Below are 16,030 nucleotides of genomic sequence, written 5' to 3' on the forward strand. Positions count from 1 at the left end.
AATGTGGAAAATTGGCCAAGTATGTCCTGTCTACAAAAAGCAGGACAAATCCGACCCGGCCAATTACCATCCCATCAGTCTACTCTCAATCATCAGCAAAGTGATGGAAGGTGTCGTCGACAGTGCTATCAAGCGGCACTTACTCAGCAATAACCTGCTAACTGACGCCCAGTTTGGGTTCAGCCAGGGCCACTCAGCTCCTGACCTCATTACAGCCTTGGTCCAAACATGGACAAAAGAGCTGAACTCAAGAGGTGAGGTGAGAGTGACTGCCCTTGACATCAAGGCAGCATTTGATCGAGTGTGGCATCAAGGAGCCCTAGCAAAACTGAAGTCAATGGGAATCAAGGGGAAAACTCTCCATTGGTTGGAATCATACCTAGCACAAAGGAAGTTGGCTGTGGTTGTTGGAGGTCATTCATCTCAATCACATGACATCACTGCAGGAGTTCCTCAGGGCAGTGTCCTAGGCCCAACCATCTTCAGCTGTTTCATCAATGACCTTCCCTCCATCATAAGGTCAGAAGTGGGGATGTTCGCTGATGATTGCACACTGTTCAGCACAATTCGAGACTCGTCAGATACTGACGCAGTCCGTGTCCATATGCAGCAAGACCTGGACAACATTCAGACTTGGGCTGACAAGTGGCAAGTAACATTCGCACCACACAAGTGCCAGGCAATGACCATCTCCAACAAGCAAGACTCTAACCATCTCCCCTTGACGTTCAATGGCATTACCATCGCTGAATCCCCCACTATCAACATCCTGGGGGTTACCATTGATCAGAAACTGAACTGGACCAGCCATATAAATACTGTGGCTACAAGAGCAGGCCAGAGGCTGGAAATTCTGCGGCGAGTGTCTCACCTCCTGACTCCCCAAAGCCTTTCCACCATCTACAAGGCACAAGTCAGGAGTGTGATGGAATACTCTCCACTTGCCTGGATGCGTGCAGCTCCAACAACACTCAAGAAGCTCGACACCATTCAGGATAAAGCAGCCCGCTTGATTGGCACTCCATCCACCACCTTCAACATTCACTCCCTCCACCACCAGCGCAATGTGGCTGCAGTGTGTACCATCTACAAGATGCACTGCAGCAACTCGCCAAAGCTCCTTCAACAGCACCTTCCAAACCCACGACCTCTACCACTTAGAAGGACAAGGGCAGCAGACGCAAGGGAACATCACCACCTACAAGTTCCCCTGCAAGCCACACACCATCCTGACTTGGACCTGTATCGCCGTTCCTTCACTGTCGCTGGGCCAAAATCCTGGAACTCCCTTCCTAACAGCATTGTGGGTGTACCTACACCATATGGACTGCAGCGGTTCAAGAAGGCGGCTCACCACCATCTTCTCAAGGGCAATTAGGGATGGGCACTAAATGCAGGCCTAGCCAGCGACGCCCACATCCCATCAATGAATTTTTTAAAAATTGTGCGCAGTTTTGCTCGCCTTATCTGAGGAAGGATGTTCTTGCCATGGAGGGAGTGCAGCGAAGATTCACCAGACTGATACCTGGGATGGCAGGAATGACGTATGAGGAGAGATTGGGTCGATTAGGCTTCTATTCGCTAGAGTTTAGAAGAATGAGAGGGGATCTCATTGAAACTTATAAAATGCTACCAGGACTAGACAGACTAGATGCAGGAAGGATGTTCCCGATGGCGGGGGAGTCCAGAACCAGGGGTCACAGTCTAAGGATAAGGGGTAAGCCATTTAGGACAGAAATTAGGAGGAATTTCTTCACCCAAAGAGTGGTGAACCTGTGGAATTCTCTACCACAGAAGGCAGTTGAGGCCAATTCATTAAATATATTCAAGAGGAGTTAGATATATTTCTTAAGGCTAAAGGGATCAAGGGATATGGGAAGAAGGCAGGGACAGGGTACTGAATTTGGATGATCAGCCATGATTTCATTAAATGGCGGAGCAGGCTCGAGGGGCCGAATGGCCTACTCCTGCTCCTATCTTCCATGTTTCTATGTTTACACTCAATGTACTTTTTCTTTTAAAGAATAACTAAAATTGATTCCTCTCTCAATTTGTTGTTCAAAGGTTCCCACCAGAATGGAGTCATAAAGGGTTTCCATAATGCTTCTCAGTGGCCACCTTTAAACTCCCGAGCCAATCCGAGAATACCTTACCAGGGCACCTCTTCCCACCGCCCGTCACTGCCAAGGCCAGGCAACAACTTCACCGACAAGAATTCCCGCGTTCAACATAATCTGGATTTCTTGAAGGTGCCAGAGCAAGGTGCTGCAGGGTAAGAGGCGCTCCAGGGGGTGTCTGGCTGTTCTTGGCTTCTGTTGCATTGTCACATCTCTGAGGATAACCAGTCGCCTCCGATTGATTGAGGAACTCCGCTCCTCGGAAGTGTGCTGGAATCCCACTCGGAGAGGAAAGACTTGTCGGCTGAATTGGAAGCCTACAAATGCCAAATGTTGAGTAAATCTCAGATGCTCGTGCTTTGCTCATCTATGAGGGGTAATAGATTATCTAACAACTGTGACTGGCTATGTTGATAATGCTTTTTTGCCAGGGGCAGTATATTAGTGAACTTATGTGTACCTTGCCTGGAAATCTCGACCTGGAGGCACAGACAGTCTTGTTACACTTCATTGAGATGTGCGGGTGCACTTGAACTGGTATCTCACCTCTGAGATGAGAGCCTGTTCAATGCGGAAATATGAAATGGTACGATAAAAACTGATCAAAAGTGGATAACTGCTGCTCTTCCCCCACGCGCAGATCCTAAAATTCTCCTGTGAAGGGAATGACCCGTACATCAGTGAGCTATTTCACCATGGGGGCCATCACGACCAGGCCTACTCTAGTCTTCACATGATGGCTACGCATGTACGTTCAAGCAAAAGTCACTAGATAGGTATCAGGAGTGGAAACCCAATAGTTTTGCTTCCCTTCCCTATTCTGTGGACTCTTAAGCTCAGTTTTACCAATGTCCCCACAGCAGAGATCAGCTACTTCAGTACAGGTCAGGGATCTAAAGACTGGAATTTGCAAATATATTTGCCGGTGTACCGCGCTGGAGCTGAAGCAGTTGAGCACTTGAACAATCAAACTGTTGTGAGTTTGTGTGGCAGGGAATCTGTTACTCGGAACAGCTTCCCTCAGTAGTGTAACTTCTGTCAGAGTTTAGCCGGTCTCCTGACTGAGTAGCGCATTGTGGGGAAGCTCGGTAGCCAACACACAAATGAAAGAACAGAAAATGCTGGAAAAACTCAGCAGGCCAGGCAACATCCGTGGAGAGAAAATAGAGTCGACGTTTCGGGTCTAACCCTTTTTCAAAACTGGAAAGGAAATGAAATAAATCGAAAGGCAGGGCTGGGAGAGAACAAAAGAAGTGAAGAGACATTAAGAGGTATTCAAAACCAGACGAGATGGTGGTAGGACTAGTGGAGACAAAAGACGGCTCGAGATTAGGTGTGAAATGTCACCATCTCGTCTCGTTTTGAATACCTCTTAATGTCTCTTCACTTCTTTTGTTCTCTCACAGCCCTGCCTTTCGATCTATTTCATTTCCTTTCCAGTTTTGAAAAAGGGTTAGACCCGAAACGTCGACTCTATTTTCTCTCCACGGATGTTGCCTGGCCTGCTGAGTTTTTCCAGCATTTTCTGTTGTTATTTCGGATTTCCAGCATCTGCAGTATTTTGCTATTGCACAAATGAAAGAAATGTGCCCTCTGCTGGCCAGTCATAGAACTGCATTGAGAAGCCAAAAGTGGATGAAAGCATACTCCCGACATAATGGCATTGTAGAAACCTCTGCATTAAATTAATCCAACCAGTAATTGTGGCGAGGGATTCTTTAACCAAAAGAAATGTTGCCTCACCTGTTTTGCTGTATTAACTTACAGTATTTATAGTAGGTGTGTATAAATTATTTTTAAAAATCTCTTCCTTTTTATAGTAACCATACTGGAATGACCCGACCAAATGGAGGAAAGTGAGTTAAGAATGGTGTTATTGGGTGGTGGTTTGGATGCTGTTGCTTCTGGATTTAGTACAGCTGGTTTAGTTTACATTAGTATTTAGAAGCATGTAGGTTTGATGGCTTATCACTGGTCTCGATTCTAATGGTGATATAGGAGGTCATCGCGCTAACCTTGGTTGTCTCTTTAGTCAGCCATGGCTGTGGTGGTGGGAGAATGATATTTCTGACTGGTAATGAGACTTCATTGTGTACTAATGTCACTAAAAACAATCATCATCAATAACATCACTTCAAGCAGTTATAATGGAGGTGGTGTGTGTGTTGAAAGATTTAGCTGGTGCACAGATCTGACTGTTAAATCGTACTGCACCTTTTTCCATTCTATGTTGCTGTTGTATAGTCTTTAAAAAAAAAAAAATACATATAAAATTTTAAATATTAAAAATGTACAGGCTGGGTGCACCCAGTGTATATACATCAGTATGCACAACGCCAGTCCAATGCATTTCTAAGTCGAAACCCCAAGTCTGAAAACTGGCCTTAATACTGAGGGGAATAAAAACAGAAAATGCTGGAAATACTCAGCAGGTCAGGTAGCATCTGTGGAGAGAGAAACAGAGTTAACGTTAATTCTGTTTCCAGCATTTTCTGTTTTTATTTCAGATTTCCAGCATCCGCAGTATTTTGCTTTAATACTGAGGGGCTTTGATAGAGTAGATAGGGAGAAACTGTTTCCACTGGCAGGAGGGTCGATAACCAGCGGACACAGATTTAAGATAACTGGCAAAAATGCTGGGGTGGGGGAGGAGGAGGAGGAGATGAGAACTTTTTAACACAGCAAATTGTTGTGATCTGGAATGCACTGTCTGGGAGGAGGGTGGAAGCAGATTCAATAATAACTTTCAAACGGGAATTGAATATAAACTTGAAAAGGAGAAATTTTCAGGGCTATGGGAACATAACAGGGGAGTGGGACTAATTGGGGAGCTCTTTCAAAGAGCCGGCACAGGCACGATGGGCTGAATGGCCTCCTTCTGTGCTGTATGATTCTATAAAAACTCTATTCATATTCAGGCTTGTTTGGGGGGATAGGATGGGGAGGAAGAGTTTACATATCTTCACCGGGTTATTGGAGGGAGGGAACTATTTCTCCTGGAAGACATTTTGCATCGCGTGTGTCTGAAAATGTCGGCTGTGAGAGCTTACTTCAAGTCCAGGAAATGGGTGTGGATGGATGAGAGTGAGTGAGATAACAGAAGTACAGAAACTGATAGCAATTTGCAGAAAAGATCTGGGCAGTGGAATATCCAGACTAGTCAGTAGAATCACTATATCTTGATTTACTTTCTTTCTTGGTGAATAGAAAAGAAGCTTCCAAGATTATGATGGGGACTAACAAAGACTGATCTAGACCAATCAGTGGTGAAGGGCACAAGTTAATAATTAGGATGTTAGGAGCAAGAAAACGGAAGTCATTGGAGGAAGTTTTAAAATAAAGCTGTATTAGACTGGGAGAGCACGTCGTGAGGGAAGGGCTGGAAGTGAAGAGCATAAATAAGTTTAAGATGTGTTTCTGGAGAAAAGATTTGGGATATAGAGAGTTGACGAGAAGCTGGGTTGAGCTCAATAAAAGATCTGGGCATATCTGACCTAAAGGCCATTCCCTGTTCCTAAAATTTCTTCTGTTTTAATGTTTCAAAGCTTGCAGCTTTGTTGTTACTTTGGAGACTTGCTCTGTGTGCATTGATGTTGATTGTCTACAGCAGGGGTGTCCAAACTACTTCCCGTGACCATATGTAACCCATGACCCCTGGCAATTCAACCCCCCCAAACGCAGACAACTCGGCTCTTTGTGGTTTGATACCTCGCTCACTGGTTCATCCTGATTGAGTCTCCTGTATCCTGGCGGTCTCGAACAAGGCTGCCCTTCGCTCTGCCTCATCACCAAGGTCTGTTGGTATCAGCAGCTCGAGGTTTGCAAATTAATGGGCACGCTGATTTCAACTTCCGACGTGGCCCGCAACGCTCCATGGCACGAACCTGGGTGGTTCTCAAAGACAAAGAGCTTGGACACTCCTGATCTACAACTTTTCATTCTCTGGTCTTTCCCTGTGCAGAAATGCTAGAAGTAAGACGCGCGAGTGCACTGTAAACAAGGTCCAGGGCAGCGAGTTCCATTCATTCTTTCTTTTGCTTTAGTGCGCGCAGGCAGATGACGAGTCGGCCGCCCCCAGCAGGAGGTCGACCGAAGCCACAACCCAAACCCAAACCTCAGGTACCACAGTGCAAAGCGCTGTATGCGTATGATGCTCAGGACACAGATGAACTTAGCTTTAATGCTGATGACGTTATAGAAATAGTTAAGGAAGGTAAGTAGTGGCTTTAATTAAACACAATCAATGCTCCCATTCTCTTTGCATGTTCCATGGGATTTAAGTATAAGCGCAAAGTTGAAAACGCACTCCATTTCCCCAGTTAAATGACTTGTGTTATCTTCAGACTTCACCTTGGTGCCAGTGCAGTGCTGTGCTTTCACTGTCCCAGGGCCAAAGATCCGTAACACTGCTAGTTCCTCCCTGATTTTGATGATGATGGTGGCAATCAGCTTCAAGCTGTGGTTTCATGTTGTAGGTGCTGCAATATAATTGGGATTGGTGTTGATTTTTGAATACACTACATTAAATGTGTTGGCGTAATGACATGGGCTGCAGTGGATTGCATGGAACTCCAAGCGCGCCATAACTGCCACCATTCCCTACATGTACACCCAAGCACTGTCAGCTTTCCCCCCCCTGCCTCCCCATCACTTTTCTTCATTGCAAGCATTTTTATCTCTCTTTTTTTCCCCCTCTCTCCCTTTCATTGACACCACCGGGAGCATTGCTCCTCTGCACCTTCCTTTCCTGTTCCTCCTAAGCTCCAGATGTGCCATCCAACTTCTTCATTCTTCTCTCTCTATCCTCACTGCGTTGAGATGAAAATGTATTGCCCTGTCTGCTATTCCAATTTGTTCTTTTACAAGACCTCAAAACTGTGCAACTTTTTACCCATCCTCCATCTGCAGGCTTTTCAAATCCAAGCTTGACGTTGCCTAATCTTTGCTTTTTGGATGACCTTGTTCTCCCTTACACTTTTCAATCTCACTGGTGTCTTGCACTATTGGCCCTTCACTTGGATTTCTCAATTAAAAAAAAAAACAAGTACGCACTCTTTACTTTCTATAAAAGTTTAAAGGTGGTATAACTGGAAACATTTTGGCCTAGAAATTGACTATAGCCCCGTTTGGGGCGCCAGCCTCGCCAGGGCGCTAAAAGTAGCGCCCCGGAAGCATTCGTGGCCGCCCGCCGTAAATTCAGTTGGAGCGCCCCAAAGGGAAGCGCGGCGCTACTGGAGGCGCCCCGCATCCCTCTTGGGGCGCTGCGACTGAATATCGCTGCGCAACCGCGGCATGTCGCGCTGCGGTACTGCAGGCCTTCCTCCCCTTCTTAAAGGGCAGGGGCCTTGTTCTGCGCGATCTGGGGCCCAGCTGGGCCCCCCGAGGATCGCGAGTGCCGGCCAAAGAGCCCAGCACCGAGGAGAAATGCCGGGCTCTTGGAACGCAGCCAGCACTCCGCAGTGGGCGGTGGTCAGGAGGCCGGGGACGGGAGCGCAGAGAGGTGCTGGCAGGCGGCCAACAACAAAAATGGCCGCCCTGCACCTCCTTTAATTAGCGCCTCTACCGCTGCAGGTAGGCCCCCCTGAACCGGTCGTACATAGCGTCTGGCGGTAAATCAGGGGGCGCTTCCTAATATCGCGGCCGGGGCGTTAGCGGGGCGCTGCGCACACCGATGACGTCATCAGTAGCGGCGCAGCGCTAACGGCTAACGCCACCATTGGCATCCCGCAGAATTTAGCGGGAGGCGTGGCCAGTGGCTTGTGACCCACTTAGCGCCCTCTTAAGGCGCTAACGGGTGGCGCAGCCACCTGAATTCCTAGGCCTTTAAGTTCTGAGATCCCTTAACTACCAAAAGTTTAAAAATCCCAGATGCCTATGTAGAGGATACATTTTTACAGAATACTTAACGAACGGCCAGATCTTATTGAATAATGCATGTGACATTGGATAAATCAAATCCAGTCTGTTCCTGCCATGGTTTTTGCCGGTCCCATGCATATATTACTGGATTAACAGGCTGCTCATGGGAGCACAGCCAAAGTCCTAACGCCTGTGATTGGCGTACCAGTTCTATAATGGTCATTATTTGAATTTCCAATAAAGAAATACATAAAGCCACAGTCACTGAAACCAATTTACTTGGCATATTGTTTCTCTGGATCTTGCATCAATACTATTGTTGTCCAGGCTTGCTCCTTATTGGATTCAATGATAAACCTTCCTAACCACGCCTTGAGGCTATCCCCATTTCTATATGTCTCAATTTTAACTAGAAGTGTCTTGAGTGGAACCTTATCAAATGCCTTCTAAAAACCTACAAATAACCATTGATCCTCCTCCACTACCTCAGTGACTGTCAAAGAAATCTATCACATTAGTTAGGTGTGACCTGCTGAAACGATTGCAGCAATATTGGTGTGGTCTGTTACAAAGGGAAACATAGTACAGCAACACAAAGGAAGATCTTACACTTGTATAGCACCTTTCTCCACCTCAATGCCCCAAAGCACTTTACAGCCAATTAAGTACTTTTGAAATGTAATTACTGTTGTAATGTAGGAAAAAGCAGCCACCAAATTGCACACAAGATCCCACAAACAGTGGATATAAATGATCAGACAATCTATTTTAACAATGTTGGTTGAGGGATAAAGGTTGGCCAGGACACAGGGAGATCGCCCCCGATCTTCGAATACTGCTGTGGGATCTTTTATGTCCATCTGAGGGCAGAAGAGACCAAGGTTTGACGTTTTATCCAACATTAAGGTTCATGAATCACTCCACTTGCCATTTGAGGGGGTGAAAATGCATTTGCTGAGGATCATAACTTGCTTCTGTTCCCCATTTTCACTTCTCTCAGTGGTAGAACTTACACCTGTGATCCGAAGATTGTGGGTACATAACCTGTACATAATCTTCAGTGCAGCCCTGAGGGAGTACTGTATTGTCGGAGATGCTGTCTTTCAAATGAGACGTTAAACTGTCCTCTCGGGTTAACGTAAAACATCCCATGGCACTATTCAAAGAAGAACAGGAAATGCCCTTGGTGTCTGCCCGGCCAACATTTTCCCTCAAGTAACAATAGAAAAAACAGGTTAACTGGTTATTCAACTGATTGCCATTTGTGGGACCTTGCTGTGCACAAATTGGCTGTTGCAGTTGGTCACAAAGGTAATTAATTGGCTGTAAAGTGCTATGGAACATTCTGAGCATGTGAAAAACGCTCTAGAGAAGCAGATTCTTGCTTTCTTTCTATCTGCTGCACCTGATATCCTGGTAATATAAACTAAAGGGTACAATTCTAAAGGGGGTGCATGGACAGAGAGACCTGGGGGTTAGTGTGCACAAATCGTTGACGGTGGCAGGGCAGGTTGAGAAAGCAGTTTAATGAGTTTAAATCAGAAGAATGAGGGGCGATCTTATTGAAACATATAAGATTGTGAAGGGGTTGGATCGGGTGGATGCGGGGAGGATGTTCCCGATGATGGGTGAAACTAGAACTAGGGGGCATAGTCTTAGAATAAGGGGCTGCTCTTTCAAAACTGAGATGAGGAGGAACTACTTCACTCAGAGGGTGGTAGGTCCATGGAATATGCTGCCCCAAAAAGCTGTAGAAGCTACATCATTACATAAATTTAAAACAGAAATAGACAGTTTCCTAGAAGTAAAGGGAATTAAGGGTTACGGGGAGCGGGCAGGAATTTGGACATGAGTCTAGGTTCGGATCAGTCATGGCCCTGTGGGTAGCGGAGCGGGCCCAGGGGCCGTGTAGCCTGATCCTGCTCCTATTTCGTGTGTCTAATTCTGTTAGATTCAGGAGATGGTTCTGTGATAGTAGATTGGCAGTTAGGATCAGATCAGCCATGATCTTATTGAATGGCGGAGCAGGCTCGAGGGGCCGATTGGCCTACTCCTGCTCCTATTTCTTATGTTCTTAAAAAAGCATATTGGATCCTGGGCTTCACAAATAGAGGCATAGAGTACAAAAGCAAGGAAGTTATGATGAACCTTTATAAAATACTGGTTCGGCCTCAACTGCAGTACTGTGTTCAATTCTGGGCACTGCACTTTAGGAAGGATGTGAAGGCCTTAGAGAGGGTGCAGAAAAGATTTACAAGAATGATTCCAGGGATGAGGGACTTCAGTTATGAGGATAGACTGGAGAAGCTGGGGTTGTTCTCCTTAGAGCAGAGAAGGAGTTGGATATGTTTCTTAAGGCTAAAGGGATCAAGGGATATGGGGAGAAGGCAGGGACAGGGTACTGAATTTGGATGATCAGCCATGATCTCATTGAATGGCGGAGCAGGCTCGAGGGGCCGAATGGCCCACTCCTGCTTCTATCTTCTATAAGGTTGAGAGCAGATTTGATAGAGGTGCTCAAAATCATGAGGGGTCTAGACAGAGTAGATAGAGAGAAACTGTTCCCATTGGCGGAAGGGTTGAGAACCAGAGGACACAGATTTAAGGTGACTGGCAGAAGAACCAAAGGCGACATGAGGAAAAACGTTTTTACGCAGCGAGTGGTTAGGATCTGGAATGCACTGCCTGAAAGGGTGGTGGAGGCAGACTCGATTGTGGCTTTCAAAAGGGAATTGGACAAGTACCTGAAGGAAAAAAATTTGCAGGGCTACGGGGAAAGGGCGGGGGAATGGGAGTAGCTGAGGTGCTCTTGCAGAGAGCCGGCATGGGATCGACGGGCCGAATGGCGGCCTCCTGTGCTGTAACCATTCTATGATTCTATCACCAAGTGCAATATGGCACAGAGTGCGGACTTCAAGCAACTAGCCTTTATTTAAGTATACTCGCCACTCTGGACACAGATAGACGATAGTAGTGGCAGCGTTTGGCACCACTCCGAGTGCAACTTCTTGCAACAAAGGGTTAATGAATTTTCCCATGTCCGAGTCAGGTGAGTCTCCACAGGAGCCCCAGAAAACTTCAAAAAGTGATAAATGCTGAGCTTCTCTAATACACACAATCTTGCCGTACAATCTTGGTAGAAAGTTTGATGGTTCAAATTATTTTAAAAACACAACACACCATTTCCTTTGGGTGTTTCGTACAGCAAACATTCTTCATATGTGACTCATCAAAAAAACCTGCTTCTCTAGAGTGCTTTTCACATGCTCAGAATGTTCCACAGCACTTTACAGCCAATGAATTTCTTTTGTCATCACTTTTGTGGCCAACTGCAGCAGCCAATTTGTGCACAGCAAGGTCCCACAAACAGCGATGAGTTGCATAACCAGTTAATCGTGTTTTGTGGTGTTACTTGAGGGAAAATCGTGGCTACAATATTTTCATTGGTTGTGTATATTTAAATTTTAATTGATGTGCGCAAGCTTTTAATTAAGGTGTCAATCTATCAGTGAATGTTGTATCAAAAAGTTCCTGACGATCTGTCTTAACGCTCTCTTTCTTTCCATTGTAGATCCCTCAGGATGGTGGATAGGTAGACTGCGAGGGAAACAAGGATTGTTCCCCAACAACTATGTTGCCAAGATATAAAGCTCTGTTACTATCAAAATATATGGACAAACCAAATGGAAGTATAGCGAGCTGCCAGTGGTCCTACCTTTGATGTGACAGTGAGTGGAGGACATGTTTGTAAATGTATAAATCTACAAATACCTGTAGTCTGGGAGCTACACTACAGTTGTGCTAGTACTGAAGGAACTGTAATTTATTGTATTTATACTTGTTTTCCCACAAATAAAGGTGTATAACTGGTAGTTTAGAAAGAATGTTGCATTTAACTTGGACCATAAAATACCTGTGTATGGGTTTATCATTATTTTTGCTTTAAGTGCCTTTTGTCAATTAAAGCTTATTAGTCTTTTTTTATATAATATTTCTTGGTCATCTGCGATTTCTTCAGGATTAATAGTGATGAAAGGTAAAACTTCCCTTTTGAAGTCCATTCCGAATCGTGGAAAACACTGAACTTTGCTGCTGAGTCCCGTATGAAGAATGTTTGCTGCCCGCGACACCCAAAGGACATGGTGTGTTCTGTTTTTAAAATAATTTAAACTATCAAACTTTCTACCAAGCACCATAGGGGTATTGTGGACTTCATTGGGGAGCAGTATGAAGGTTTAACGAGAAAGCATTCTGCTCAGTACTGTAAAAATGTAACATTTGCATTTTAAAGTGCCTTTTAATTAAATGCGTTAATGTGGCTGGTCCATATTTTAAGTGCTGTATCTGATGTAAAGTTGAGGTAATAGAGAAAATGTGTTTTGGTCTTTTTCCTTTACTGTACATTATGAAACTCTGAATAATTCTACAACTAATGCCTAACAACTGTATATTGATGTACTCTACTGCACTTACTCTGCAAGTTTTGGGTTATTCCGTTAGATTGTAGAAGCAGTCAAATCCTCACTCCTCCGCATTGTTTCTTTTGCCAATGTGTTGAATTTTATAAATTTTATATATGAACAAACTTTGAGATGTATTAGGAGGATTACTGGATTGACGTAATAAACTTATTCGATATATCTGGAACAATTGTGCCTAATTCATTGATCTACCCTACATTGTAGATTAAAAATGGAATGACTCAAACATATAAATATCTATTTAAAAATTACTCAAGTTCTGAAAGTTATCTCTTTTTAGTGTTTATTTGCCCTTTTTCAATGTGGTTTTTGAGTAATATTTTTTAATTATTCATTCACGGGATGTGGGCGTCGCTGACAAGGTCAGCATTTGTTGCCCGTCCCTAATTGCGCTTGAGATGGTGGTGGTGAGCCACATTCTTGAACCGCTGCAGTCCGTGTGGTGAAGGTACTCCCACAGTGCTGTTAGGTAAGGAGTTCCAGGACGATGGAGTTCCCACGGACGATATATTCCCACGGTGGTATATTTCCAAGTCAGAATGGTGTGTAACTTGGAGGTGGTGGTGTTCCCGTGTGCCTGCTGCCCTTGTCCTTCTAGGTGGTAGAGGTCGCGGGGTTGGGAGGTTCTGCTGAAGAAGCTTTGGCGAGTTGCTGCAGTGCATCTTGTAGATGGTACACACTGCAGCCACGGTACGCCAGTGGTGGAGGGAGTGAATGTTTAAGGTGGTGGATGGCATGCCAATCAAGCGGGCTGCTTTGTCCTGGATGGTGTTTGAGTGTTGTTGGAGCTGCACTCATCCAGGCAAGTGGAGAGTATTCTAATCACACTCTTGATTTGTGCCTTGTAGATGGTGGAAAGGCTTTGGGGAGTCAGAAGATGAGTCACTCATTGCAGAATACCTAGCCTCTGACCACCTCTTGTTGCCACAGTATTTATGTGGCTGGTCCAATTAAGTTTCTGGTCTATGGTGACCCCCCCAGGCTGTTGATGGTGTGGGATTTGATGATGCAAATGACATTGAATGTCAAGGAGAGGTGGTTAGATGTTCTCTTGTTGGAGATGGCCATTGCCTGGCACTTGTGTGGTGCAAATGTTACTTGCCAAGCCTGAATGTTGTCCAAGTCTTGCTGCATGCGGGCATGGACTGAATCATTATCTGAGGAGTTGCGAATGCAACTAAACACTGCAATCATCAGCGAACATCCCCATGTCTGACCTTATGATGGAGGTAAGGGCATTGATGAAGCAGCTGAAGATGGTTGGGCCTAGACATTGCCCTGAGGAACTCCTGTAGCGATGTCCTGGGGTTGAGATGATTGGCCTCCAACAACCACAATCATCTTTGCGCTGTGTATAACTCTAGCCAGTGGAGAGTTTCTCTTTCCTCCCCGCCCCCCCCCCCCACCTCCCATTGACTTCAATTTTACCAGGGCTCTTTGATGGGTCAGATGCTGCCTTGATGTCAAGGGCAGTCACTCTCACCTCACCTCTGGAATTCAGCTCTTTTGTCCATGTTTGGACAAAGGCTGTAATGGGGTCTGGCAGAACCCAAACTGAGCATTGGTGAGTAAGTGCTGCTTGATAGCACTGTTGACGAGACCATCCATCACTGCTGATGATTGAGAGTAGACTGATGAGCAGTAATTGGGCGGATTGGATTTGTCCTGCTTTTTGTGGACAGGACGTACCTGGGCATGATCAGATAGATGCCAGTGTTGTAGCTGTACTGGAACAGAATTAGAGTGGGTTATAAATTCATCTTGGGCAATAGCCAAGGTGGGCAAACGGATCAACAGCCCATGTTGCACTCCACCTGATTTTTGTTTCCATAATGGAAAAGAAAAAAAGAGTGGAGTGCAAAGCTGATTCGCATTTGTCCCTTCTGCACTATTGTCCACGTCTCATTTATGCCCCAGTGACTAAATGAAGACTTTGGTTATGCCATTATGACCGAGGCTGAAAGGGCCTGACTACTAAACTCAACTGCTGCTCGCTGAAATCAGTTGTGCAGTAAATGTATCGGTCTGAAAATTTGCTTCCACGATGAATAATACAATATAAAATGTCTGTTGGTTTACAACCAGTAGAAATTTTACTTTTCAACCTCCTTCAAGAATTGACTCTTGTTTCTCTAGATAGAAACTGGTGATGGGGCAGATTGAGCCAGGTCAACTCACACTACAAGGTAGAGGTTCTTCAAAACATGCGCAAAGGAACGTCAACACTGCAAGTACTCAGTGAAGAGCTTGACCTGATTAAAGAAGTAGTTACACAATTTATTTATTCAAATTTAAGTTTTTGCTTTAAGCAACTATGATCCAACAACAAAATACAGGAACATAAGTGGATGATGATTTCTGATATACAAAGCAACTAATGCATATAACGAAGTGACACTAACACGCCAAACTATAGGTAAATTTATAATGGAACAGCTGGGCAACCATCAACTCAATACAAAGTATTTCATGAATAATTGTGCTTTAATATATTTAACATGAGTTAATGGATTGAATAATGGTGGTGATCAAATGGAGGTCTCTATGAACTAGCACTTGACCGTATCTGCTTTTCTATCGCTTTATTATACTAATAACTGGAAGAGCCTCTACAACCAAGGACATGCATCAATTCTTGGCCATGAAGGAAAATGACAAGTTATGTCTTTAGGCAGAAGTGTACTGGTCATGTGAAAGTGCTCACAGGACAATAGTTACCATAAAAATAAATTATATATATCCTGAAGGAGACAAACAAGGTCTGGGTCTATAGGAGGAAGCTTCTTTAAAAGAATACAGATGAAACTAAGTAATTCAATTTCAAAGATCCTCCTTTGCAACAATTGGAGGGACTACAATTGGCCTCATTACCCTATCACAACAACAACTTGTATTTATATAGCACCTTTAACGTAGTAAAACATCCCAAGGTGCTGCACAGGAGCATTTGAAGACAAAGTTTGACACCAAACCACAAGGATAAATTAGGGCAGGTGACCAAAAGCTTGATCAGAGAGGTTGGTTTTAAGGAGCGTCTTAAAGGAGGAAAGAGGTAGCGAGGTGGAGAGGTTTAGGCAGGGAATTCCAGAGCTTAGGGTCTAGGCAACAGAAGGCATAGCCACCAACGGTTGAGCAATTATAATCAGGGATGCTCAAGAGGAGTGCAGATATCTGATGGGGGGTGGGGCTGACAAAGATTACAGAGATAGGGAGGGGCGAGGTTATGGAGGGATTTGAAAATGAGGCGCTGCTTAACCGGGAGCCAATGTAGGTCAGCAAGCACAGGGGAGATGGTGCGAACGGGACTTGGTGCGAGTTAGGATACAGGCAGCCGAGTTTTGGAGGACAAGTTTACGCAGGAAATATCTAATGTTCCTATGCCAGATCAATGTGCTGTGCCTACTACTGTCTATGCTTGCAGTTGGATGGTCTACCGCCATTCATTATCTAGGACCACAAAGAAAGACTTACATTTATATAGTGCCAGTTTATAGCCAATGAAGTACTCTTGAAGTGCAGTCACTGTTGTAATACAGGAAACGTGGCAGCCAATTTGCGCCTCGGTCAGTGCAG

At 44.9% G+C, this 16,030-nt stretch overlaps 1 protein-coding gene across 2 annotated transcripts in view; it reads left to right on the plus strand.

Annotated features, from left to right (window-relative positions):
- myo1ea (myosin IEa) overlaps positions 1-12,626 on the plus strand; it is a 148,607-nt gene extending 135,981 nt beyond the window's left edge. The window contains exons 26-29 of one of the 2 annotated variants that reach the window (XM_085968693.1): positions 2,065-2,272; positions 3,938-3,973; positions 6,161-6,330; positions 11,548-12,626. In XM_085968693.1, coding sequence (XP_085824819.1) covers positions 2,065-2,272; positions 3,938-3,973; positions 6,161-6,330; positions 11,548-11,624 — 491 coding nt within the window. In that variant the 3' untranslated portion in view covers positions 11,625-12,626. The remainder of the gene's footprint in view (positions 1-2,064; positions 2,273-3,937; positions 3,974-6,160; positions 6,331-11,547) is intronic. The other variant, XM_085968694.1, reaches the window with a different exon arrangement.
- The last annotated feature ends 3,404 nt before the right edge of the window (positions 12,627-16,030 follow it).

Source organism: Somniosus microcephalus, chromosome 27 (genome assembly GCF_052327205.1).
Source record: "Somniosus microcephalus isolate GS21.2 chromosome 27, FLI_Smic_1.0, whole genome shotgun sequence".
NCBI lineage: Eukaryota > Metazoa > Chordata > Chondrichthyes > Squaliformes > Somniosidae > Somniosus > Somniosus microcephalus.